At 43.7% G+C, this 27953-nt stretch overlaps 1 protein-coding gene across 1 annotated transcript; it reads left to right on the top strand.

Annotated features, from left to right (window-relative positions):
• Positions 1-239: 239 nt before the first annotated feature.
• On the top strand, positions 240-27411 carry LOC138785117 (serine/arginine repetitive matrix protein 4-like). Its single transcript, XM_069960693.1, has 6 exons — positions 240-491; positions 17751-18067; positions 18227-18451; positions 19982-20092; positions 24870-25013; positions 27088-27411. The coding sequence occupies exons 1-6, from the start codon at positions 240-242 to the stop codon at positions 27329-27331; spliced, it is 1293 nt and encodes a 430-aa protein (XP_069816794.1). The 3' UTR covers positions 27332-27411.
• Positions 27412-27953: the final 542 nt, after the last annotated feature.

Here is a 27953-nt window from a genome sequence, read left to right as displayed (position 1 = left end):
GACTATAGAGAAGCTGCCAATCACTATTACAAGCAGACGACAATGTATTTCTGTATTACTCACTATTGCAGCTACCATTGCATTCTCATTCTATACAGTTTGGTTTCCATATATATAGAACATAGACACAGGATAGCTAGTATAAAAGTCAATGACAAGTCAATGTTTTCCCCCCCCATCCAGCACTTAACAACTGACTGCATCCATCCTTGTGCTCTATACCAGGCTATTGGGTCAGCATGAAGAGAGTCTCGAGGTTAGAGAATAAGAAAGTCATATTGTGCCGGCGTTCTGGGACGTTGCCGGTCCTTGTGCCGTCTTTCGGGGCCAATCCTTCCACATCTTGTACATTCGCCATTTTACGCTCTCTGATTGGGATGAATAAGTGGACGTTTGTGGATGATGCAGCCCGCGCACCATCTGTTCTGCTTCTTACCAAACAGACAACTTTGTGTAAGTTGCAGAACGACTATGACAAGGAAGTCAGCCGTGTAATGCTACAGTGTATTAAATATTTTACGGATTATAGTAAGGCCGACCGCTAATGGCCGCGTGCCGCCAAACTAGGTTAATAGATGTGATACAGCTGGAGGATTTCTATAAAAAAACCAACAATTTCACAACCTGCTTTTTATTGGATATTTTTCGATAGTTCTGGCGTTTAGCGCGCCAAAAGATTTTTTATTTCGGAAATCCACCACTTCTTGCCAAGGGCGGTTTTCTATCGAAAAACTTGCCCGAACAGATGGCTCTTTAAAGTCTGATTCATTTCTAATTACCTGCGGTTGGAAAACTCATTATCTGCCATTTCCCTCAAGCCAGATGAACCTCAGTCAGGCGGGCGGATACCTGAGCGCAGAAGCGCGCATTGTTTTATGGGGGGACATGGTGAATTGTGAGGGGTGAAGCAGTACAAGGAATACTAATGGTGCGCCACTGTACTGCCGCCACGACGGCACAGACCGATCCTGCCCCTCCTGCTGACAGGGTATACTGAAATATTACACAATGATATGAAGGACGTCATTCTGTAATATAGCACAGATGCTTTTACTGCCCAAAGGCGAATATGTCGTCCCGTCCCCTGTAGTTAAAGACAAGAAGTAACTCCAGCCCACTTATCATTGACTAAACCTAAAGGGGGAGTTCACCAAAAAATTCTATTACATCAACTGGTGCCAGAGATGTGTAATTTACTTCTATAAAAAAATCTCCAGTCTTCCAGTACTTATCAGCTGCTGTATGTCCTGCAGGACGTGGTGTATTCTCTCCAGTCTGACAGTGCTCTCTGCTGCCACCTCTGTCCATGTCAGGAACTGTCCAGAGCAGGAGAGGTATTCTTTCAAATCTCTTTTTATTAAGACATATTTTTATATAGTAACAAAGAACATGACACTAAAAACTGAAGGCCACAAAGAGGTTTGCTATGGGGATTTGCTGCTGCTCTGAGCAGTTCCTGACATGGACAGAGGTGGCAGCAGAGAGCACTGTGTCAGACTGGAGAGAATACACCACTTCCTGCAGGACATACAGCAGCTGATAAGTACTGGAAGATTGGAGGTTTTTTTATTTTTATAGAAGTAAATTACAAATCTGTGGAACGTTCTGGAATCAACTGATTTGAAAGAATTTTTTTGTGAACAACCCCATTAAAATACAAATTGATTGAAATAAAGTATCCAAGGCCATAGATTTGTATGCAGAAAAAAACAGCATAAGATGCCGGGGAGTTGCTGTATGAAGCCGTTATACACAGGACCAGGTGCAGTATATACATATATAGAGAGGGGGCATCATAAGAGGAGAGGGGGCATCATAAGAGGAGAGGGGCATTATAGGAGGAGAGGGGTATTATAAGAGGAGAGGGGCATTATAGGAGGAGAAGGGTATTATAAGAGGAGAAGGGTATTATAAGAGGAGAGGGGGCATTATAAGAGGAGAGGGGTATTATAAGAGGAGAAGGGGCATTATAGGAGGAGAGGGGCATTATAAGAGGAGAGGGGTATTATAAGAGGAGAGGGGCATTATAGGAGGAGAGGGGTATTATAGGAGGAGAGGGGGCATTATAAGAGGAGAGGGGTATTATAAGAGGAGAGGGGCATTATAAGAGGAGAGGGGTATTATAGGAGGAGAGGGGGCATTATAAGAGGAGAGGGGTATTATAGGAGGAGAGGGGGCATTATAAGAGGAGAGGGGTATTATAGGAGGAGAGGGGGCATTATAAGAGGAGAGGGGTATTATAGGAGGAGAGGGGGCATTATAAGAGGAGAGGGGGCATTATAAGAGGAGATGGGTATTATAAGAGGAGAGGGGCATTATAAGAGGAGAGGGGTATTATAGGAGAAGAGGGGGCATTATAAGAGGAGAGGGGTATTATAGGAGGAGAGGGGGCATTATAAGAGGAGAGGGGTATTATAGGAGGAGAGGGGGCATTATAAGAGAAGAGGGGGCATTATAGGAGGAGAGGGGGCATTATAAGAGGAGAGGGGGCATTATAAGAGGAGAGGGGGCATTATAGAGGAGAGGGGGCATTATAAGAGGAGAGGGGTATTATAAGAGGAGAGGGGTATTATAAGAGGAGAGGGGGTCATTGTAAGAGGAGAGGGGGCATTATAAGAGGAGAGGGGGCATTATAAGAGGAGAGGGGTATTATAAGAGGAGAGGGGCATTATAAGAGGAGAGGGGCATTATAAGAGGAGAGGGGGCATTATAGGAGGAGAGGGGTATTATAGGAGGAGAGGGGTATTATAAGAGGAGAGGGGGCATTATAGGAGGAGAGGGGTATTATAAGAGGAGAGGGGGCATTATAAGAGGAGAGGGGTATTATAAGAGGAGAGGGGCATTATAAGAGGAGAGGGGGCATTATAAGAGGAGAGGGGGCATTATAGGAGGAGAGGGGTATTATAAGAGGAGAGGGGGCATTATAAGAGGAGAGGGGGTCATTGTAAGAGGAGAGGGGGCATTATAAGAGGAGAGGGGTATTATAGGAGGAGAGGGGTATTATAAGAGGAGAAGGGTATTATAAGAGGAGAGAGGTATTATAAGAGGAGAGGGGCATTATAGGAGGAGAGGGGGCATTATAAGAGGAGAAGGGTATTATAAGAGGAGAGGGGCATTATAAGAGGAGAAGGGGCATTATAGGAGGAGAGGGGGTCATTGTAAGAGGAGAGGGGGCATTATAAGAGGAGAGGGGGCATTATAAGAGGAGAGGGGTATTATAAGAGGAGAGGGGCATTATAAGAGGAGAGGGGCATTATAAGAGGAGAGGGGGCATTATAGGAGGAGAGGGGTATTATAGGAGGAGAGGGGTATTATAAGAGGAGAGGGGGCATTATAAGAGGAGAGGGGTATTATAAGAGGAGAGGGGGCATTATAGGAGGAGAGGGGTATTATAAGAGGAGAGGGGGCATTATAAGAGGAGAGGGGTATTATAAGAGGAGAGGGGCATTATAAGAGGAGAGGGGGCATTATAAGAGGAGAGGGGGCATTATAGGAGGAGAGGGGTATTATAAGAGGAGAGGGGGCATTATAAGAGGAGAGGGGGTCATTGTAAGAGGAGAGGGGGCATTATAAGAGGAGAGGGGCATTATAGGAGGAGAGGGGGTCATTGTAAGAGGAGAGGGGGCATTATAAGAGGAGAGGGGTATTATAGGAGGAGAGGGGTATTATAAGAGGAGAAGGGTATTATAAGAGGAGAGAGGTATTATAAGAGGAGAGGGGCATTATAGGAGGAGAGGGGGCATTATAAGAGGAGAAGGGTATTATAAGAGGAGAGGGGCATTATAAGAGGAGAAGGGGCATTATAGGAGGAGAGGGGCATTATAAGAGGAGAGGGGCATTATAAGAGGAGAGGGGTATTATAAGAGGAGAGGGGCATTATAGGAGGAGAGGGGGCATTATAAGAGGAGAGGGGTATTATAGGAGGAGAGGGGTATTATAGGAGAAGAGGGGGCATTATAAGAGGAGAGGGGTATTATAAGAGGAGAGGGGGCATTATAAGAGGAGAAGGGGCATTATAGGAGGAGAGGGGCATTATAAGAGGAGAGGGGCATTATAAGAGGAGAGGGGTATTATAAGAGGAGAGGGGCATTATAGGAGGAGAGGGGGCATTATAAGAGGAGAGGGGTATTATAGGAGGAGAGGGGTATTATAGGAGGAGAGGGGGCATTATAAGAGGAGAGTGGGCATTATAAGAGGAGAGGGGTATTATAAGAGGAGAGGGGGCATTATAAGAGAAGAGGGGGCATTATAGAGGAGAGGGGTATTATAAGAGGAGAGGGGGCATTATAGAGGAGAGGGGGCATTATAAGAGGAGAGGGGTATTATAAGAGGAGAGGGGTATCATAAGAGGAGAGGGGGTCATTGTAAGAGGAGAGGGGGCATTATAAGAGGAGATGGGTATTATAAGAGGAGAGGGGTATTATAAGAGGAGAGGGGGCATTATAAGAGGAGATGGGTATTATAAGAGGAGAGGGGTATTATAAGAGGAGAGGGGCATTATAAGAGGAGAGGGGGTCATTGTAAGAGGAGAGGGGGCATTATAAGAGGAGAGGGGGCATTATAGGAGGAGAGGGGGCATTATAGGAGGAGAGGGGCATTATAAGAGGAGAGGGGCATTATAGAGGAGAGGGGGTCATTGTAAGAGGAGAGGGGTATTATAAGAGGAGAGGGGTATTATAAGAGGAGAGGGGGCATTATAAGAGGAGAGGGGTATTATAAGAGGAGAGGGGCATTATAAGAGGAGAGGGGCATTATAAGAGGAGAGGGGGTCATTGTAAGAGGGGAGGGGGCATTATAAGAGGAGAGGGGCATTATAGGAGGAGAGGGGGTCATTGTAAGAGGAGAGGGGCATTATAAGAGGAGAGGGGTATTATAAGAGGAGAGGGGGCATTATAGGAGGAGAGGGGCATTATAAGAGGAAAGGGGGTCATTGTAAGAGGAGAGGGGGCATTATAAGAGGAGAGGGGTATTATAAGAGGAGAGGGGGCATTATAGGAGGAGAGGGGCATTATAAGAGGAAAGGGGGTCATTGTAAGAGGAGAGGGGGCATTATAGGAGGAGAGGGGGCATTATAAGAGGAGAGGGGGCATTTACAGATTATTGGACAGAACAATAGTGCAATGTACAATATCCAAATAAGACTCCCAGGGCAACATAACATAAAGGGCCTAAAAAATAAAATAGCAAATTAGTGATATAAACCTGACTCCAATTAGAGGGTATACAGTATATAGCACCTAAACATATAGTTCTGCTTGTGTAGGGTGAGTGTATTGATAACCTGCATATTGCTGGTCCATATAGGTGATCTTAGACCCAGTATATATCCATCCCATAGACCCATCTATATCAGCAACTGTGATTCCCATAATATGACCTTAATAATATAATAATTCCAAGAATTGCTTCTGTTATAGAGTCCTAGTTCCATCACCCCATAGAATGTCCATATAATATATATATGATGCAGTTTACAAAGCACTCTTTTATAACCAAGGAAAAAAAATCCCCCATGCAGGACATGGAGCACAGTAAACCCACAATGCAATGGATTCAGCTCTTACTGTATTAACAGAAAAGTCCAATAAAAAATGTTATTACAGTATTGTATTTCCCCCTAAAAGTTATACAAATCCCCAATATACACTTATTACGGGAAATGCACATAAAGGGCTTTTTTCCTGCACTTACTGCTGCATCAAGGCTTCACTTCCTGGATAACATGGTGATGTCACTTCCTGGATAACATGGTGATGTCACTTCCTGGATAACATGGTGATGTCACTTCCTGGATAACATGGTGATGTCACTTCCTGGATAACATGGTGATGTCAGTTCCTGGATAACATGGTGATGTCAGTTCCTGGATAACATGGTGATGTCAGTTCCTGGATAACATGGCGATGTCACTTCCTGGATAACATGGTGATGTCACTTCCTGGATAACACGGTGATGTCACTTCCTGGATAACATGGTGATGTCACTTCCTGGATAACATGGTGATGTCACTTCCTAAATAACATGGTGATGTCACTTCCTGGCTAACATGGGGATGTCACTTCCTGGATAAACATGGGGATGTCACTTCCTGGATAACATGGTGATGTCACTTTATGCATAACATGGTGATGTCACTTCCTGGATAACATGGTGATGTCACTTCCTGGATAACATGGGGATGTCACGTCCTGGATAACATGGTGATGTCACGACCCAACTCCCAGAGCTGTGTGGGCTGTGGCTGCTGGAGAGGATGATGGCAGCGGGACGCTCAGTGTCCCTCCAGTGCCCTGTGTCCCTCAGTGTCCCCCTGCCATCATCCTCTCCAGCAGCCACAGCCCACACAGCTCTGGGAGTCGGGTCGTGACATCACCATATTATTCAGGAAGTGACATCACCATGTTATCCAGGAAGTGACATCACCGTGTAATCCAGGAAGTGACATCACCATGTTATCCAGGAAGTGACATCACCATGTTATCCAGGAAGTGACATCACCATGTTTATCCAGGAAGTGACATCACCATGTTTATCCAGGAAGTGACATCACCATGTTATCCAGGAAGTGACATCACCATGTTATCCAGGAAGTGACATCACCATGTTATCCAGGAAGTGACATCACCATGTTATCCAGGAAGTGACATCACCATGTTATCCAGGAAGTGACATCACCATGTTATCCAGGAAGTGACATCACCATGTTATCCAGGAAGTGAAGCCTTGATGCAGTAGTAAGTGCAGGGAAAAAAGCCCTTTATAAGCAATTCCCGTAATAAGTGTATATTGGGGATTTGTATAACTTTTGAGGGGTAATACAATACTTTAATAAAAATTTTAGCTGGACTTCTCCTTTAAAAGTTTATGGTCCCTTTAAATAGCTAGAAACCACCCTCCCCCGACCTCATCCTCGTCATGTATTGCAGAACTGACCCTTCTTATTCCATTATCCCACCTGTAACTGAATGTAAATCTACGGGACACGGAGGATCCTATTCTTTCAGAGCGGAGATTCTCTCTGGTGTTACTGTGTTTCTTGCATCTTATGTGCTATTTTTCCATTGTATGTTTGTTGAGAGAAGAGTGCGATATAAGCGATTACACTCCAGATAGCGGTGAGCGCCGCCCCGCACTCGTCTAGATGTCAGGGAGAGTGAATGTTTGTTTTTGCTGACCTGTAATATGTAATGATGGAATTATGTTACCTTTTTCTTACACCTTACCTACTAAAGGAGGAGTTCCCGCTTGGTAAGTGGCTGATTCCTGACAGATGCTAGGGGTTTGATTAGCGTGAGGACTTTACAGGGGAAATAAAATAAAAAAATAATAAAAACTCTGAATTGGATTATTGGCTGTGAAATATCTGGAAATATCTGTATACTTTATTCTCTGTTTTATTCTCTGCCTCAGTTTTGCTCACTGCAGATCGGGCGCCTTTTGCTTCCTTCTTTCTTTCCATTCTGTCTTTCTGTTTATTATATTGCTTCTCATTTTATTGTACGTTGTTTAGACTTGTTTTTTACACTTTTATAGTAAATCAGGTCAAGGTCGCCCAAGACCGTGTTCACACCGCTTGTAATGCTTAGAGGTGCAGCAGGCTAAATAAATAGTATAATAAAGTACACCGGCGGGGCAGATGAGTAAAGGGTTAAAGGGGTCAATTAACCTGCCCCTAAGCCAAACACTAGTATACTAGTGACGCAGTGTAACCGCAGGCAAAGAAACCTTTATACAAGTTATCTGATTTACCGATCCCCATCCTGTTCTTTTCGTTTTAATCTGTTTCTTTTTTCTGATTGTACTTTATTATTTCACATTATAGGGATAGCCGCCTTTCCTGAGCTGTGTTACCAGCACTTAGTGACATGCTTTATGGCAGACAGACCCTATTCTTTCTATGGGCTGGGTTTGTAAGAATGCTCTGTGACCTCTGTGCACCATACAGACGTTACTGTACAGGGGAGCGGAGGCCGAGCTGCTATCCTCTTCTCCTGGTGTCACATTTTACTGTAATGCTGTGGACGTTGCTGTGGAATTTGCACCTGGTGACGAGAATAAAAACTGCAAGATATAATGTATAACTACAAGATTTATCTATGACACCATAATAATATTGGGGGAGATGGTGTAAAGTGAGACTGGCTCAGTCGCCCCCGGCAACCAATCAGATTCCACCTTTTATTCCTCACAGACTCTTTGGAAAATGAAAGGTGGAATCTGGTTGGTTGCCGGGGGCGATTGAGCCAGTCTTGGAGGTGATGGTAGGAGCATTGAGCGGGGCGGCTGAAGACACCACAGGAGGACCCCAGGGGGCGTGGGGGGGTAAGAATAGCATGTTTATTTTGCTCTGCACAAGGTGACAATATATAAAATTTTTACAAGGCCAGAGAACCTCTTTAGAGGGTAGCTTCACACGTACCGGATCCGCAGCGGATTTCACGCTGCGAGTTTGCAGCAAAATCAGCTGCGGATCCTGTAGCGTGAAGCTGAATGGGTCCCATACATGCAGCGGATCCGGCCCCTTTAACCCCCCTTCCCCGAGCCCCCGGCCCGGAGCATACGTTACCTGCTCAGCACAGCAGCGGTGTGTGACGCTCCCGGCTCCCGGCACGGCAGCACTGATTGGCTGAAGAGGAGCGAGGGGAGCCAGTAGCTTCACACACAGCTGCCGCGCCGAGCAGGTAATGTATGCTCTGGGCCGGGGGCTGCGGGGGTTAAAGGGGACCCATTCAGATTCACGCTACAGGATCCGCAGCGGATTTTGCTGCGAACTCGTGAAAATGGTGAAATCCGCTGCGGATCCGATACGTGTGAAGCTACCCTAACAGACATTTTCCCTTTAAAGAGGCATAAAAGAGCATTCATTTTGGACTTTTGCTCATGGTGCTCCAAACCCTCTGGTGGTTGTTGTGACACGGCCCGGACCCGCTGCTCATCTCTGCGCCCATTCCTGCGTATGGGGCAGAAGGATATCGGCAGCAGAGACCGGTGGCGCAGCGTTGGCTGAGATCAGAGGCGAGGGAGGTTTTTCTTCTCTTACACGATATCCTGAACACATGTAAGGGCCCCAATACACGGAGCCATAACCGTCTGAATCAGGCCCATGTGGTCGATTATCGCTCTGTGTAATAGAGACAACGATCATCAGCCGATCACATCAAATGGTCCGACACCAAAATCATCGGCCGCCAACAGCGCATGTAATAGCGATGCGCGACCAACCAATGTATAACAATTTATGGCAAGGGCTGCACGGACATCGCTAATGATATAAATATATATACAGCCCTTGCTGAACAATTATCAAGACGTGTAATAGGCTCGGTAAGGGACCGCTGGTCTACCAGATCGGAGCTCGTTTTCTATTATTGATCGGTCGTTATCGCCCCATCTAATAGGACGTTAAGTAGTAAATAACTGCTCTATAATCCGGCATGTAACCTGCCATACGTGGAGCCAGGACTCTAATAAATGGCGTCCGCAGGTCAGCAGCTCGGAATATGGAACCCTCTGCCGTCATTACATCCCGGCTGCTTCTACAGAAAGCCATTTGGATAATAACATACTAATAATACATGTAATAGGAGACATGAACCTGATTCCAAAGGTGGATCTCCAGCCTCCATCTATGCTATGATCTCCGTTGGTTTCATTGGCTTTGAAGAAAGTTCCGGCATCATCTATTGTACAAGACATAAAGCTCAGAAACATTGCAGGAATTATTCAGGGGTGAGCCGCTAAACTAAAGCAGACTGTGCGTGGAGCGTGTGGACGTTGTGGAGCATGCGGATCTTGTGAAGAGTGCGTACGTTGTGGAACGTGCGGACGTTGTAGAGTGTGTGTCTATGTGGAGCATATGGACGTTGTGGAGCGCGCGGACACTGTGGAGCGTGTGGACGCTGTGGAGCGTGCGGACTCTGTGGAGCGTGCAAATGTTTGGAGAGTGCTGATGCTGTGGAGTGTGCGGACGTTGTGGAGAGTGCGGACGCTGTAGAGCGTGAGGACGTTGTGGAGAGTGCAGATGCTGTGAAGCTTGTGGATGTGTAGTCGACACTTCCCTTTCTGTTTTCATAGCTCAGTAGGAGCATGCGGACGTTGTGGAGCGTGTGCCCATGTGAAGTGTGTGGACGTTGTGGAGTGTGCGGATGTTATGGAGTGTGTGGCCATGTGGAGCGTGCGGACGTTGTGGAGAGTTCGGGCGCTGTGGAGTATGCGGCTATGTGTTGCGTGTGGACGTTGTGGAGTGTGCGAATGTTATGGAGTGTGTGGCCATGTGGAGCGCGCGGACGTTGTGGAGAGTTCGGGCACTGTGGAGCGTGCGGATGCTGTGGAGTGTGCGGCTATGTGTTGCGTGCGGACGTTGTGCAGAGTGCAGACATTGTGGAGAGCGAGGATGTTGTAGAGAGTGCGGACGTTGTGGAGAGCGAGAATGTAGTAGAGGGTGCGGACGTTGTGGAGCGTTCAGATGTGTGGTTGACGCTTCCCTTTCTGTTTTCAAAGCTCAGTAATAACATAGTTCTGTAATGAACAGTCAGTGAAGCTGGCCGGCCGTCGCTCCACGTCCATTAGGCCTATAATGAGCCTCTCGATGCGATTAGTCTCTGATCATTATAATCTCACTTTACACCATTTCTTAGAGGAACATTACGTGAATATGTAGCGACTAGAAATGAGCGACCCTGGAGCAGTTGGAGTCCATCAGAACCCGAGCGTTCGGCATGTGATTAGCGGGGGCTGCTGAAGTTGCATAAAGCCCTAAGGCTATGTGGAAATCATGGATATAGTCATTGGCTGTATCCATGTTTTCCAGACAACCTTAGAGCTTTATCCAACTTCAGCAGCCCCCGCTAATCACATGCCGAACGTTCGGGTTCGGATCGACTCCAGCTGCTCCAGGGTCGCTCATCTCTAGTAGTGACACATCGTGCTCTTCATACAGGATAGGACAACAAACACCCTATTCCCGACCATACGGAGGGGCTCAGCCTGTATTGTTTCCCAAACCTACGGGATTCTTTTTTCCTCTAACAATTGTTTTCTGTAGACAATGCGCACGTCCTATCAGATCTGCATCACTGGCAGCCGAAACAACATCGAGTCATAAAGCCTCCTCTGCTCAGAAAGTCTCCTCTGTCCATGTCAGGAACTGCTGTATGGAAGTGGTGTATTCTCTCCAGTCTGACACAGTGCTCTCTGCTGCCACCTCTGTCCATGTCAGGAACTGTCCAGAGCAGGAGAGGTTTTCTATGGGAATTTGCTGCTGCTCTGGACAGTTCCTGACATGGACAGGGGTGGCAGCAGAGAGCACTGTGTCAGACTGGAGAGAATACACAACTTCATGCAGGACATACAGCAGCTGATAAGTACAGGAAGACTGGAGATTTTTAAATAGAAGTAATATACAAATCTATATAACTTTCTAACTATATAACCAGTTGATTTGAAGAAAAAAGATTTTCGCCGGAGTACTCCTTTAAGACCTTCAAAGGTCGGCATTTGTTTTTTCTTATGTGCCGAATTCGAGGAGAGGTCCATTCTTTTCCTCCTGACTGTTGATAGCACAGTCCCTTCCTATCTCCTTCTGCTGTTTCCCCCTGTAATAAGGCGGCAGCTCTGTATCATCCGCTCTCTCCGTTTGTTTGGTGTAATCACTGTAACCTCGCCGGGTGGCGGCAATCATCTGAAGGCGCTGTTTATCGAACATCACACTAATTGTGACTTTCAGCGGCGGAGGAGGAAGCTGTAATTACTGTGACCTTGAGCAGATTTCAAGTCATGGCCCAGATTTAAATACACGGCTATTAAAAGTGACACCGAAATATGGTGAAAGCAAACAGTTATGGGAGGCGTCTCAGCGGGACGTGCGCGACCAATTACACATCCGCCGCGTATTCAAGAGGATCCAGATACTGGGAGAAAACATCGGTCACAGCGGCCGAGCTTCTTATACAGACGGATTACAGCACATACATCACAACTGACCATAGTAATAAAGCATCGGGCAGCGCTGCTCCATACAGACAGCGCTGTGTCAGACTGGAGAGAATACACCGCTTTCTGCAAGAAGACTGGAGATTTTTTTTTTATAGAAATAAAGTACAAATCTACAGTATATGACTTTCGGATGCCAGTTTTTTTAGCTGGAGTACCCCTTTAACATCATTTAATAATTGACATATGTTGTAACCAACGTCCACCAAATACCCAAACGTCTTGCAGTCCTGTGTGATACGTAAGATGTCCGGACAATCCACGACTGGTGAGACGGGCATTCTGCTCCGTAATCAGATGAATGGATCGTTCTAGTTGTTGCAGCAAATAGCTTTCAGCAACACATCAAACACGACGTTAATTAAACAACATGAATGTGAAGCTGCAGATAGGGATCGGAAAAAACGGCACAGAATATCTTCAGATGGAGTCAGATAAAATCTTCCTAGTATTAGCGGAGCGCACTTGTGTCACATTATGCCAGAATGATAGATACAGATTGTTAGCGTTCCTTTCATCCTTCCCAGCAGGGATCGGGGCCGGTACACCGATCCGGAAATAAGTACACAAAGGAATAAATAGTTATAAACTGAGGACAACATCACTGTATGTCATATCATGCTGCTAGGGGAACCTTGCCCTCATTATTACTGTACAATACCTTCTGACATCGTCATTTATAGGCTATGTTCACACAACGTACTATTTTTGGGGAAAAAAATGGCTGCTTTTTCCATTAAAACTACGGCCGTTCTTTTCATACTGCAATGATATGCATCAAAGTCAGTGCCTTGTGTGAAAACGATGGCCGTTGTTTCAATGCATATCTTTGCAGTATGGAAACAGCGGCCATTCTTTTAAATAATAGTACGTTGTGTGACATAGCCATAGGGTGTTTTTAAGTATATATATATGTTTCCATTTGTATGTAAAGCAGAATTCCAGCAGCTTACATACATTGACTGTAAGGAATGAGCACACTTGGTGCCAATGGGTCACGCTGCCTCTCTGTTTCTATGGTAATGGAGTGCGTGAGAGAATCCGAATCCCAGGAATCAAGGGTATTCGTATAGTAACACAAAGGAACACTTCCTCACTTCCCTTAAAGGAGAAGTCCAGTGAGAAGACCCAGAAGGTGGTGGCTGAACATAACATGCACCCACCTCCCGGCTTCAGCGCTGGGGTCCTCTGTCCTCCCCTCCGCTTCTCAGTCTCTCAGCCACTAATTTGGGCAGTGAAATTAGAAAAAAAAAAAAAAAAAAAGCTTTTTTTTTCTAATTTTGGGGTTTACTTCTTTTAAAATAAAAAATCTTAAAATTGCCATATTCTGACTGTTATAACCTTTGTATCCTTCATTCCGTAGGGCTGGGCTCAATTTTTTGCACCATCATCTTTATTTTTGGTTGTTATCTCACTTGCATATATGTGACTTTTTCATTTCATTTTATGCAATTTTTTCTGGGAGGTCATGTGACCAAAAATCTATTTAAATTTAAATGTAAAAAATAGAAAAAAGGGGAGTGATTTAAACTTTTATTATGGAAAATTGACAGCAACATTTAAACAGTAAAAATAGCCAGCATCACTTTATATCGGCTTAACAATTATTTTCGGACATCTTTTGCAGCGGACGTTATTTTTTTGTTGTTTCCACACAGTTCTTCTTTTTCAACGTCCTTTCACTGTTTCATACTCAAATTCAATGGACTTTTCAATTAAAGACCAAGGGCAATCAGTCCACCTGACCTAGAATAATGGACCGACAGCCGTCACTTTTTAAAAACGGAGAGGAAACAACATAGTGGGAACATACCCATGCCTACACATGAATCGACAATAACTGCGCATGCATATGGCCCCCGAATAGCAATCCTTGGCTCCCGGAGCTGGGTGGCTGCATACTCCAGGAGCCCGGCGATTTCTGTTTGTAACACGACAGGATAAACAATACGATTTACTAAAAAGGAAAATTTGAATTTGCCGGAGAGTTGTCCCTTTGTGTTCCTATACACTGATACACCGCGCAGGCTTTCCCTATGTACATATATCTCACATTTATAATAACTCGTATGAATATGGAAACCTTTCCATAGACGGATCCCTGCTTCTATGTCGGAGAGACATCATATACATAACACTTGCTGAAGGGCCGGATGATAACAGCAATCATCCAGAATTACAGGTTGTTATTATTATCTGGGTATTTAGCATTCACAATATCGTACCGGATACCGTCTGTGAATAAATTATTTACATAATTCTAACAACATAAGGGAAAAAAAGTAAGATGAGAAACCAGAAGGAACAAAAGGAAGGAACCGAGAACAGAAACAATTAGTGTCATAGTCTTATTAGGATCTCTGCTTCTCTAATATATATTGTAGATACGCTCAGCTATAGTCCCTGGGTAATGGGCTGCGGCTGAGTGGGGAAAGTCCTGCCCGCAATGACTATAGAGACTGACAACTATAGAGACTGACAACTATAGAGACCGACAACTATAGAGACCGACAACTATAGAGACTGACAACTATAGAGACGGACAACTATAGAGACCGACAACTATAGAGACCGACAACTATAGAGACTGACAACTATAGAGACGGACAACTATAGAGACCGACAACTATAGAGACTGACAACTATAGAGACGGACAACTATAGAGACCGACAACTATAAAGACGGACAACTATAGAGACTGACAACTATAGACACCGACAACTATAGAGACCGACAACTATAGAGACGGACAACTATAGAGACTGACAACTATAGAGACTGACAACTATAGAGACTGACAACTATAGAGACTGACAACTATAGAGACTGACAACTATAGACACCGACAACTATAGAGACCGACAACTATAAAGACGGACAACTATAGAGACGGACAACTATAGAGACGGACAACTATAGAGACCGACAGCTATAGAGACCGACACCTATAGAGACGGACAACTATAGAGACGGACAACTATAAAGACTGACAACTATAGAGACCGACAACTATAGAGACCGACAACTATAGAGACCGACAACTATAGAGACCGACAACTATAGAGACCGACAACTATAGAGACCGACAACTATAGAGACCGACAACTATAGAGACCGACAACTATAGAGACCGACAACTATAGAGACCGACAACTATAGAGACGGACAACTATAGAGACGGACAACTATAAAGACCGACACCTATAGAGACCGACAACTATAGAGACCGACACCTATAGAGACCGACAACTATAGAGACCGACAACTATAGAGACCGACACCTATAGAGACCGACAACTATAGAGACGGACAACTATAAAGACGGATAACTATAGAGACGGACAACTATAAAGACGGACAACTATAGAGACGGACAACTATAGAGACGGACAACTATAGAGACCGACAACTATAGAGACGGACAACTATAGAGACCGACAACTATAGAGACGGACAACTATAGAGACCGACAACTATAGACACCGACAACTATAGACACCGACAACTATAGAGACGGACAACTATAGAGACTGACAACTATAGATACCGACAACTATAGAGACCGACAACTATAGAGACGGACAACTATAGATACCGACAACTATAGAGACGGACAACTATAGAGACTGACAACTATAGAGATTGACAACTATAGAGACTGACAACAGTTATTTATTATTATGTTCCCGTTAGGACGTTGTCTTTTCCAGACTCCAGGGGGCGCTGTAATGGGCATTTCCTATCCCCCTACATATTACATTACCTAGACTGGTACAATGACCAGATACAGACAAAGGGACCTTATCCATCGCCGTACGAGCGAGGTTCATTGTTTTATTTACTAGGAAACTCAACCGAGCTGAACCTCGTCTTCCATTTATAACTGAGATTTTTGAACAATTAACAGCTGCATAGAGACCCAAGGAAGGAGTGGACAAGTATATAAATGGTGTTTTCATTTACATGTTAAAAAGCTTGATGACTGGATGATAATGTAAGATACCTGAACCCATGTACTGGGGAGATTTACAGGAATTGCCAAGGGGAAGAGAAGCTATTGTAATCCAAGATGGAAGTGGGAATTTAGACGAGAAAGATTGGGTCCACTAAGGGCAAAGGTTTTAGTGATAAGCTACTAGTGCATCAAGGTTCCTTGTGGAAGATAGTTCTACAGACACCAAAGTTAATCAAAGGAATTAAACAGGGGATTCAGGTGTACTTGTAGATATAAGATTACAGAACAGTGTGCAATGTCAATCAGCTTGTAAGGATCGTATTACGCGACCAACGATCTGTTAGGTCGGCATTTGCCTTCTGAGCCCATACACGGCACCGTTATCAATGTCCATGCAGCCCTTGCTTTGGTGTAAAAATAATAAAGAGTTGTACTTACCTGTCCAGGCTCTTCTGGTGTCCTCCAGCCTTGTTCCTGTGTTCCCCAGTCAATGCAGCAGACTTGGGAGCTTCTGAGCCCATCTCTGAAGTGACAGGGCTCTTATTGGCTGAGACGGGACAGGTCCCCAGCCAGTGATTGGCTGAACAGTATGTCACTTCAGAGACAGGTTTGGAAGTGCCTGAAGCAGCTGCAGTGAACACAGGAACAAGGCTGGAGGACACGGGGGAGTCTGGACAGGTAAGTATAACCTTTTTTTTGTTTGTTTACCATAGCATCAGCCATCAGTCGTGCATTACTATTACATGTAGCGGTGCGCAGACAGCAGACAATGATTTTTAAAAATGTTAAAAGACGGGAATCATTTCTTTGGCTGATCCTTGTCATTATTACATGGAGCGGTAATCTGCCGAATTGGCCTGATTTGGCAGATTATCGCCCTGAGGCCAACAGGATATAGTGCGGACCTGTATTTTTTTGCAGATTCTCCAATAGAAGTCCATGAGATCCGCAATTTTTTTCTGAATTGTAACCTTTTGGCATCCATGTCATCCGCAAAAGATGCAGATCTGCAATGAACAAAGTGGTTACATCTTTGTTTTATTAAACTTTATTAAACTAGTACAGTACAGATTTAACAGATCCGCAAAAAAATATGGATGGGGGTGCTCAATCCGTATATATTAGCATATAGTTAACGTTGATAGCGGAAAGTGTATACAGGCCAGAAAAAAACACTGAATGTGTGAACAAGGCCTTACATTGACGTGTAGCAATTGCCTTACGTCTGCTCAGGAAAGTAAATCAGATGACAGGCCGTGAGCACTCTGTCCCCGCTGTCTGACTCCGAGGCCTCCGCTACGCTGAAAGGTGCGGCTTTGACTCTTTTAATACTCTAATTAAATCAGTAGAACACACTGTGAACAATTGTCCTTGATAAGAGCTACATTAAAGGTGGCGATTCTTCTCCGACGCCGGTGTCCCATGTTTAATCAGAGAGAAAGCTCATTACATTTATAGCCGTAGCTCTTCTCTTTCTCATTCTTCTTCTATGGGTGCATGCCAGAACCGTGCATGGTGTCAGCATCATTGCAGCTCTCACTCTCTGCAGGCACCTCTGTGGACTTTCTGTACAGATCTTTTTTTTGTTTTCCTTTTTTTTTCTTTCTTTACGTTTCATTTTTTTCACCGCCCGCTCCTTTGGTTTTTTTTTTTGTTCTCTTTTCTTTCCAGTTAATAAAATATACAGTATATGGAGAATTTAAACGAGATTATTAATTCTGGAAAGTGACTGTGGCATTGAGTGACAAGTTGCTTTACAAGTGTTGGGTTCCAGCTATGTCAACGCTCTTTTGTGTTTTCAGATTTCCCAAACAATCCCTGGCCTTTTGGTCTCAACAGAGGATGGTGGAGGTTGTCAGAAGGATGTCTCAAACGAGTATGACTCGGGAAATGATATCTGCACCCCTCCCTCCATGCAGACCAGCTCCTCTGTATTGAAGACTAACCAGTACAAAGAGAGTCCTATCCATCAGGGTTTCGGACATGTCCCTTCATCTGTGAAGACTCCAAATGGTCACAGTGACAACATCTCCGATTCAGGGAATTCATCTGCCAGTTGTTTTTCCTTTAGTAAAGATTCATCACTTCATCTGGCAGATTCACGGACGACGGCAAAAAGGTGAAGAATTGTGGAAACCATTGAGGTCTACGCTAATATACATGTTGTCTGGGGTATTACGAGTCTAGGCTCTCCGTATAACATATACCATATCTTTTAACGTGAAGTTTTTGATTTGTTCTTTATATAAATTAAGAGTTGGGTCTCTTTCTTATTTAGAGATTTGTCCTCTTGTCTTGGCTGCCTTGAGGAACACAAAAGTGTATCTGACGTATCGCCCGACAAAGCATCTGTAGACGGACATCGATCGCGGAGCTCCTCATACAGAAGCATCAGAAGGTCTTATTCCCGTAGCTCAAGTCATTCCATCAGCTCTTACTCTTCTTACTATAGGTCATCCTCAGACAGAAGGTCCAGAAGTAGGTCCATCTCTTCAGGTGCAAGGTATGTCCACAGAAGTATCATCTACTGCTCTTCTTATAGTGGGTACAGGGAGACATGTACAAAAGTAATATTTTTGCCTTCAAAACTATTTGAAACTTATATTAAGACAAATACACTAGAAATAACTGAGCTCGTCATTAGGATATACAGCGATACCTTGGTTTAAGAGCGTTTTGGTTTAAGAGCGTTTTGGTTTAAGAGCTCACAGTTCTTCAAAATTATGACTTGGTTTAAGAGCATTGATTTGGTTTAAGAGCTCCCTGTACTGGGTGGGAGTGCGAGTTGGGGAGGGACATGGTCTGTATAGCGGGGTCTACAGCCCTGTACTGTGACCCAGGAAGTCTCCTTCACCTTCCAAATCATAGCAGATCCACTTCAGGCTGGGGCTTGCATGAGGGGACAGGACTGTGGGGGTAATCTCTTCATAGATGTAACCCCCTTCTGCCCGGACAGAGAGTGCTGCATGTATGTGCCCACATCTGCCTGCTCATTCCTTCCTGCTCCCTGCAGTCTCTGTCCGCCCTTGTGTTTCCCATCCTCTCCATTACTGTACAGTAACTTATATCATCACAGATTCAGCTGTTTCTGAATGTTTGTTTCATTAGTTTTACATGTTATTCAGAATAATAAATAATTATTTTGGGGGGGTGGAACCAATTGTCTGCATTTCTATAATTTCTTATGGGAAAATTTGCTTTGGTTTAAGAGTAGATTTGGATTACAAGCTCGGTCCCGGAACGAATTATGCTCGTAATCCAAGGCACCACTGTAGTTAGAAACAAGACATTTCCTAATGACGAGCTGCATTATTTCTCATGTATTTGTCTTATATAAGTTTAAAAGAGTTTTGAAGGCAAAAATATTACTTTTGTACATGTGTCTCTGTGCGTTAAAAAAATAAAAAAAATACCTCTCCCACTCCTCTACCCCGGCTGCTGCTGTGAAATCTTCCGTCCTCTTCTTTCTTTTTCCCATTGGCATTTCATGTGGGCTGGACCTGCCTACTTAGCCAATGAATGTCTTCAGGAGGACTGCAGTAGGGGGAGGGGTAGTGAAGGGAGAGGTAAGTGTGCCACCTTATTTTTTAATGCACATGCAGGCATATACAGTATACAGTCATATTTTTGTCTGTAACAAATTTAATGATATTAAAGATTTCACATTTGGTGTGGGAGCTCTCTGAGTGTGTTAGCGAGCTGCTAGATTTTAGTAACCTCTGCTACACTATCTCCAGCCACCTTTTGTTTCCTCCTGTGTGCAATATTTATCAGAATTGACACTGTTTTTTAGCGTAAATTATAAATCTAAAATCTACGTCAGGTCGGAGCTGGCATAAATTTTTGAGTCAACCTCAGACATGCAGGATGTTTTAAGAGTCGCAAATCTAGTGGCGCAAATGTTGGGAGAATGTGAATTTAGAGCTGTGTAAGAAATGAGGCTACGTTTCCCCCCGGAAAATGTTTAAAAAGGAATTCATGATTCTACCATTTCTATCCAGCTGTATTATATAATTATTATATATCATTACAGGTCATACTCAAGATCTCCCAGCTATTCCTCCAAATCAGCCAGGAAGAGCGCTGAAAGTAGAAATTCACGATCACGAAGGAGTCCAAGTTATTCTCGCTACAGTCCCAACAGGTACAGACAGTTCATAATCCCACGGCCTTTATTACAGTCTAATAGACCTGTCTTTTACCACTTCTAGTTTATTATTAGTTAGATTATATATACTTAATACTAGCACGAGCACTTAATATACTTATTGCTAGCAGTAGTATATGCACTTTATTGTTGCTAGCAGTAGTATATGCACTTTAGTGTTGCTAGCAGTAGTGTATGCACTTTAGTGTTGCTGGCAGTAGTGTATGCACTTTAGTGTTGCTAGCAGTAGTATATGCACTTTAGTGTTGCTAGCAGTAGTATATGCACTTTAGTGTTGCTAGCAGTAGTGTATGCACTTTAGTGTTGCTAGCAGAAGTATATGCACTTTAGTGTTGCTAGCAGTAGTATATGCACTTTAGTGTTGCTAGCAGTAGTATATGCACTTTAGTGTTGCTAGCAGTAGTATATGCACTTTAGTGTTGCTAGCAGTAGTGTATGCACTTTAGTGTTGCTAGCAGTAGTGTATGCACTTTAGTGTTGCTAGCAGTAGTATATGCACTTTAGTGTTGCTAGCAGTAGTGTGTGCACTTTAGTGTTGCTAGCAGTAGTATATGCACTTTAGTGTTGCTAGCAGTAGTATATGCACTTTAGTGTTGCTAGCAGTAGTGTGTGCACTTTAGTGTTGCTAGCAGTAGTGTGTGCACTTTAGTGTTGCTAGCAGTAGTATATGCACTTTAGTGTTGCTAGCAGTAGTGTATGCACTTTAGTGTTGCTAGCAGTAGTGTATGCACTTTAGTGTTGCTAGCAGTAGTATATGCACTTTAGTGTTGTTAGCAGTAGTGTATGCACTTTAGTGTTGCTAGCAGTAGTGTATGCACTTTAGTGTTGCAAGCAGTAGTATATGCACTTTAGTGTTGCTAGCAGTAGTGTGTGCACTTTAGTGTTGCTAGCAGTAGTGTATGCACTTTAGTGTTGCTAGCAGTAGTGTATGCACTTTAGTGTTGCTAGCAGTAGTGTGTGCACTTTAGTGTTGCTAGCAGTAGTGTATGCACTTTAGTGTTGCTAGCAGTAGTATATGCACTTTAGTGTTGCTAGCAGTAGTGTGTGCACTTTAGTGTTGCTAGCAGTAGTATATGCACTTTAGTGTTGCTAGCAGAAGTATATGCACTTTAGTGTTGCTAGCAGTAGTGTGTGCACTTTAGTGTTGCTAGCAGTAGTATATGCACTTTAGTGTTGCTAGCAGAAGTGTGTGCACTTTAGTGTTGCTAGCAGTAGTGTATGCACTTTAGTGTTGCTAGCAGTAGTGTGTGCACTTTAGTGTTGCTAGCAGTAGTGTGTGCACTTTAGTGTTGCTAGCAGTAGTGTGTGCACTTTAGTGTTGCTAGCAGAAGTATATGCACTTTAGTGTTGCTAGCAGTAGTATATGCACTTTAGTGTTGCTAGCAGTAGTATATGCACTTTAGTGTTGCTAGCAGTAGTGTGTGCACTTTAGTGTTGCTAGCAGTAGTGTATGCACTTTAGTGTTGCTAGCAGTAGTGTGTGCACTTTAGTGTTGCTAGCAGTAGTGTGTGCACTTTAGTGTTGCTAGCAGTAGTGTATGCACTTTAGTGTTGCTAGCAGTAGTGTGTGCACTTTAGTGTTGCTAGCAGAAGTATATGCACTTTAGTGTTGCTAGCAGTAGTGTATGCACTTTAGTGTTGCTAGCAGTAGTGTGTGCACTTTAGTGTTGCTAGCAGTAGTGTGTGCACTTTAGTGTTGCTAGCAGTAGTGTATGCACTTTAGTGTTGCTAGCAGTAGTATATGCACTTTAGTGTTGCTAGCAGTAGTGTGTGCACTTTAGTGTTGCTAGCAGTAGTGTATGCACTTTAGTGTTGCTAGCAGTAGTATATGCACTTTAGTGTTGCTAGCAGAAGTATATGCACTTTAGTGTTGCTAGCAGTAATGTGTGCACTTTAGTGTTGCTAGCAGTAGTATATGCACTTTAGTGTTGCTAGCAGTAGTATATGCACTTTAGTGTTGCTAGCAGTAGTGTGTGCACTTTAGTGTTGCTAGCAGTAGTATATGCACTTTAGTGTTGCTAGCAGTAGTGTATGCACTTTAGTGTTGCTAGCAGTAGTGTATGCACTTTAGTGTTGCTAGCAGACGTATATGCACTTTAGTGTTGCTAGCAGTAGTGTATGCACTTTAGTGTTGCTAGCAGTAGTATATGCACTTTAGTGTTGCTAGCAGTAGTGTGTGCACTTTAGTGTTGCTAGCAGAAGTATATGCACTTTAGTGTTGCTAGCAGTAGTATATGCACTTTAGTGTTGCTAGCAGTAGTGTGTGCACTTTAGTGTTGCTAGCAGTAGTGTATGCACTTTAGTGTTGCTAGCAGTAGTGTGTGCACTTTAGTGTTGCTAGCAGAAGTATATGCACTTTAGTGTTGCTAGCAGTAGTATATGCACTTTAGTGTTGCTAGCAGTAGTATATGCACTTTAGTGTTGCTAGCAGTAGTGTGTGCACTTTAGTGTTGCTAGCAGAAGTATATGCACTTTAGTGTTGCTAGCAGTAGTATATGCACTTTAGTGTTGCTAGCAGTAGTATATGCACTTTAGTGTTGCTAGCAGTAGTGTGTGCACTTTAGTGTTGCTAGCAGTAGTGTGTGCACTTTAGTGTTGCTAGCAGTAGTATATGCACTTTAGTGTTGCTAGCAGTAGTATATGCACTTTAGTGTTGCTAGCAGTAGTGTGTGCACTTAAGTGTTGCTAGCAGTAGTATATGCACTTTAGTGTTGCTAGCAGTAGTATATGCACTTTAGTGTTGCTAGCAGTAGTGTGTGCACTTTAGTGTTGCTAGCAGTAGTATATGCACTTTAGTGTTGCTAGCAGTAGTATATGCACTTTAGTGTTGCTAGCAGTAGTATATGCACTTTAGTGTTGCTAGCAGTAGTGTATGCACTTTAGTGTTGCTAGCAGAAGTATATGCACTTTAGTGTTGCTAGCAGTAGTGTATGCACTTTAGTGTTGCTAGCAGTAGTATATGCACTTTAGTGTTGCTAGCAGTAGTATATGCACTTTAGTGTTGCTAGCAGTAGTATATGCACTTTAGTGTTGCTAGCAGTAGTATATGCACTTTAGTGTTGCTAGCAGTAGTATATGCACTTTAGTGTTGCTAGCAGTAGTGTGTGCACTTTAGTGTTGCTAGCAGTAGTATATGCACTTTAGTGTTGCTAGCAGTAGTATATGCACTTTAGTGTTGCTAGCAGAAGTATATGCACTTTAGTGTTGCTAGCAGTAGTGTATGCACTTTAGTGTTGCTAGCAGTAGTGTATGCACTTTAGTGTTGCTAGCAGTAGTGTATGCACTTTAGTGTTGCTAGCAGTAGTGTGTGCACTTTAGTGTTGCTAGCAGTAGTGTATGCACTTTAGTGTCGCTAGCAGAAGTATATGCACTTTAGTGTTGCTAGCAGTAGTGTGTGCACTTTAGTGTTGCTAGCAGTAGTGTGTGCACTTTAGTGTTGCTAGCAGTAGTATATGCACTTTAGTGTTGCTAGCAGTAGTATATGCACTTTAGTGTTGCTAGCAGTAGTATATGCACTTTAGTGTTGCTAGCAGTAGTGTATGCACTTTAGTGTTGCTAGCAGTAGTGTATGCACTTTAGTGTTGCTAGCAGTAGTATATGCACTTTAGTGTTGCTAGCAGTAGTGTGTGCACTTTAGTGTTGCTAGCAGTAGTGTATGCACTTTAGTGTTGCTAGCAGTAGTGTATGCACTTTAGTGTTGCTAGCAGTAGTGTGTGCACTTTAGTGTTGCTAGCAGTAGTGTGTGCACTTTAGTGTTGCTAGCAGTAGTGTATGCACTTTAGTGTTGCTAGCAGTAGTATATGCACTTTAGTGTTGCTAGCAGTAGTATATGCACTTTAGTGTTGCTAGCAGAAGTATATGCACTTTAGTGTTGCTAGCAGTAGTATATGCACTTTAGTGTTGCTAGCAGTAGTGTATGCACTTTAGTATTGCTAGCAGTAGTATATGCACTTTAGTGTTGCTAGCAGTAGTATATGCACTTTAGTGTTGCTAGCAGAAGTATATGCACTTTAGTGTTGCTAGCAGTAGTATATGCACTTTAGTGTTGCTAGCAGTAGTGTGTGCACTTTAGTGTTGCTAGCAGTAGTATATGCACTTTAGTGTTGCTAGCAGTAGTATATGCACTTTAGTGTTGCTAGCAGTAGTGTGTGCACTTTAGTGTTGCTAGCAGTAGTATATGCACTTTAGTGTTGCTAGCAGTAGTATATGCACTTTAGTGTTGCTAGCAGTAGTATATGCACTTTAGTGTTGCTAGCAGAAGTGTGTGCACTTTAGTGTTGCTAGCAGTAGTATATGCACTTTAGTGTTGCTAGCAGTAGTGTGTGCACTTTAGTGTTGCTAGCAGTAGTATATGCACTTTAGTGTTGCTAGCAGTAGTGTATGCACTACAGTTACAGCTTACAGTTTTTGCTATGGGGCCCTGTGAATCCTGGCTACTCCTCTGCTTGCAAGACACTCCTCAGCCACACAGCTGGGATATGCAGATCAGGACACTGCAGCTGATTTACATCTTTATTTTCAGTGCTATCCTTTATCTGCCCATCTGGACTAGTATAAATCTAGTAAAATATATCTAGTATAAAAGTTTTGAGGTTTAGCAATGATTATGTAGACACACTATGAATTTTACTCTCTTCCTTGTTGCTAATATATATATATATATATATATATATATATATATATATATATATATATAATTTTCTTTTATTTATTTATTTTTTTTTTTTTAACATCACATTTCTAAATTTCAACAGGAATAGGGGGAGAACCAACAAGTACGATTCTGTAGAAAAGGAAACTCGTAAAGGAGGTCACCGAGCAAGACGCAGCTCCTATTCACCTATGAGAAAGCGCAGAAGGGATTCTCCGAGCCACCTGGAAGCCAGAAGGATAACGAGGTAAAAATGTCTGCTATTGTCTCCTCTATCTACTGGGGTCGCATGACGCTGCAATGCTGTACAGATTACTTTACTGCAGCCTCCTCTTATCACCACAGACACAACTGGAAGTCTCAGCTTAGTTTTAGCCCCAGTGGTGAGAATGAGAACTGCAAGATATCAGGATTATTTTATAATATATAGAGAAAAATTTTAATTTAGAAAAAAGACACCACAAAAATATTTAAAAAAATGTTTAACATAAACACACATGTACACAATGGGGAAGATTTATCAAAGGGTGTAAAATTTAGACTGGTGCAAACTGCCCACAGCGACCAATCACAGCTCAGCTTTAGGCAGTGCTGAAAGGAAAGCTGAGCTGTGATTGGTCGCTGTGGGCAGTTTGCACCAGTCTAAATTTTACACCCTTTGATAAATCTCCCCCAATAAGTCATTTTCTGATGACACTGACCCTTTAAAAGACTTGATGGTGCCAGATAGCAGAGGAAACCTGCAGAAGTCTGATGGGGTCTTTGCTCTGTGTGGTCTGAGCTCTTTTAGCAGCATGAGGATTAGGTTATATAGAAACATCTATCCCTCCTGGAATCAGCGCTTCTAGTAGACAATGGAGGAGATTTATCATGGTTGCGCCCCTGGCGTTTGCCACAGAAGGGGTACAGATTTTTTGCCCTCTCCCTGATAAATGCCCCTATATACAGCTGTGTGCACGCGACCTAAAACTGCTGTGCCGACTGCATCAATGTTTCTGCACTAAAGGACAAGTCCCAACAAGTAAGAAAAATAGTCAGAAAGACGGGGGTGGAATGATAAATAAAGTATCCCTATCCCCAAGGCCCATAGTGCCGTTCACAAGTCCTGTTGAAAGCCGCCGGTGACCTGCAGCTTTTCTAGCTGCAACATCACACACCCAGCTGATTGATTGCCTGCTCAGCCAATCAGTGACTGGGGCGGGACTCCGGGCCATAGCTCAGCCACGTTGTGACATTGCAGCTGGAGAAGTTGGGTACATGATGTAATAATAACAGAGGCACCAAGGCGGGTGAGTTTAGGTTATTATTTTCCTGAACCCCTCTGATTTTTTACATTTGGTGGGACCCCTCCTTATGGTATAATGAAGTATTCCTCTGGTGAATAGGTCAGGTTCTTGTGACCCGGATGTCTTGGTTCTGCGTCATTTTCTGATATTTTGTGAAGTTTTGCCCATTTGCATTGATTTGCTGCGCACCTTTGCCTGAGTTCTGAGGTTTATAGTTCGGATCCCGTCAGATCCCCGGAGTCTTCGCACCTTTGTGTTATGTCTCCTGTATATGACTTTGAGTTCTGAGGTTTATAGTTCGGATCCCGTCAGATCCCCGGAGTCTTCGCACCTTTGTGTTATGTCTCCTGTATATGAATTTGAGTTCTGAGGTTTATAGTTCGGATCCCGTCAGATCCCCGGAGTCTTCGCACCTTTGTGTTATGTCTCCTGTAAATGACTTTGAGTTCTGAGGTTTATAGTTCGGATCCCGTCAGATCCCCGGAGTCTTCGCACCTTTATGTTATGTCTCCTGTATATGAATTTGAGTTCTGAGGTTTATAGTTCGGATCCCGTCAGATCCCCGGAGTCTTCGCACCTTTGTGTTATGTCTCCTGTATATGACTTTGAGTTCTGAGGTTTATAGTTCGGATCCCGTCAGATCCCCGGAGTCTTCGCACCTTTATGTTATGTCTCCTGTATATGACTTTGAGTTCTGAGGTTTATAGTTCGGATCCCGTCAGATCTCCGGAGCCTTCAGACCATTTATTGAGACCGTTTGGTTACAGGATAATTAGCTTCTTTTTGTCCTTTTTTATTCAATATTGATAGATAATCAGCACCTTATGGCAGAGCAGATACGGCTCCTGTGTGCTCAGTCTCAGGACGTTCAGCTCAGACCTCTGGGATCTGCGTTTCCGGCAGCGATCAGCAGCAATCTGCCGTCTATTAATAGGATGGGAGTCCTTACATGGCACTCGTCACCTGCCGCAACTTGGCATCTGAGCTATGGAAATCCATCCCGTGCTAATCTGTCTGTCATTCTTCTCCACACAGTGCCCGCAAGCGTCCCATCCCGTATTACCGGCCCAGCCCCTCCTCGTCCAGCAGTGACAGCAGCGCCCCCTCCTGGTACAGTCCAAGAAGCAGATCCAGAAGTCGCAGTTACTTTAGTCACAGAAGTAGTCGCAGCAGGAGCCGCAGCCGCAGTGACTGGAACAGAAGCTCTCGGGAAAACAGCCGAAGTCGCAGCAGAAGCTGGAGCCGAAGTTCTGACTCTTGCGACAGTATCAGACGCTGAGACTTCTGGCTTCCATGTTCTTCGTGTAAAGCTCTGCAGCACGGCTAGAGACGTAGTCATCATCATGTCCGTCACTATCAGACAGGCACTGATTCCCTCGCTGAAGAGAAGTGTATGAGAATTCATAGGAAGACATGAAGAAGCGTCCAGTCATCACATCCACCTCCATCTCCTGCTCTCTCATTGTTAAAGTGGAACTATGGCGAAAATCGTCTTCTTTTAGATCAACTGGTGTCTGAACGTTATACAGATTTGTATTTTACTTCTATTAAAAAAACCTTAAGTCTTCCAAGACTTATCAGCTGCTGTATGTCGTGCAGGAAGTGGTATTCTCTCCAGTCTGACACAGTGCTCTCTGCTGCCACCTCAGAGTGGTAGCAAATCTCCATACAATACCGCTTCTGCTCTTGACAGTTCCTGACATGGACAGAGGTGGCAGCAGAGAGCACTGTGTCAGACTGGAGAGAATACACCACTTCCTGCAGGACATAAAGCAGCTGATAAGTACTGGAAGACAAGAGATGTTTAAATAACAGTAAACTACAAATCTATATGACTTTCTGACACCAGTTGATTTGAAAGAAAAAGCTTTTCGCCAGAGTGCCCCTTTAAGCACCTATCT

The sequence above is a fragment of the Dendropsophus ebraccatus genome, chromosome 3 (genome assembly GCF_027789765.1).
Source record: "Dendropsophus ebraccatus isolate aDenEbr1 chromosome 3, aDenEbr1.pat, whole genome shotgun sequence".
Lineage (NCBI taxonomy): Eukaryota > Metazoa > Chordata > Amphibia > Anura > Hylidae > Dendropsophus > Dendropsophus ebraccatus.
The sequence above is the reverse complement of the archived record's forward strand: the minus strand, read 5'-3'. Positions and strand labels throughout refer to the sequence as shown.

Excerpts from the sequence above, each read along its gene's own strand:
- LOC138785117 (XM_069960693.1), top strand. The coding sequence starts at position 240 with ATGAAGAGAGTCTCGAGGTTAGAGAATAAGAAAGTCATATTGTGCCGG. Across the intron at positions 492-17,750 it reads ATGACAAGGAAGTCAGCCGT|ATTTCCCAAACAATCCCTGG; the intron begins GTAATGCTACAG and ends TTGTGTTTTCAG. Across the intron at positions 25,014-27,087 it reads GAAGCCAGAAGGATAACGAG|TGCCCGCAAGCGTCCCATCC; the intron begins GTAAAAATGTCT and ends TTCTCCACACAG.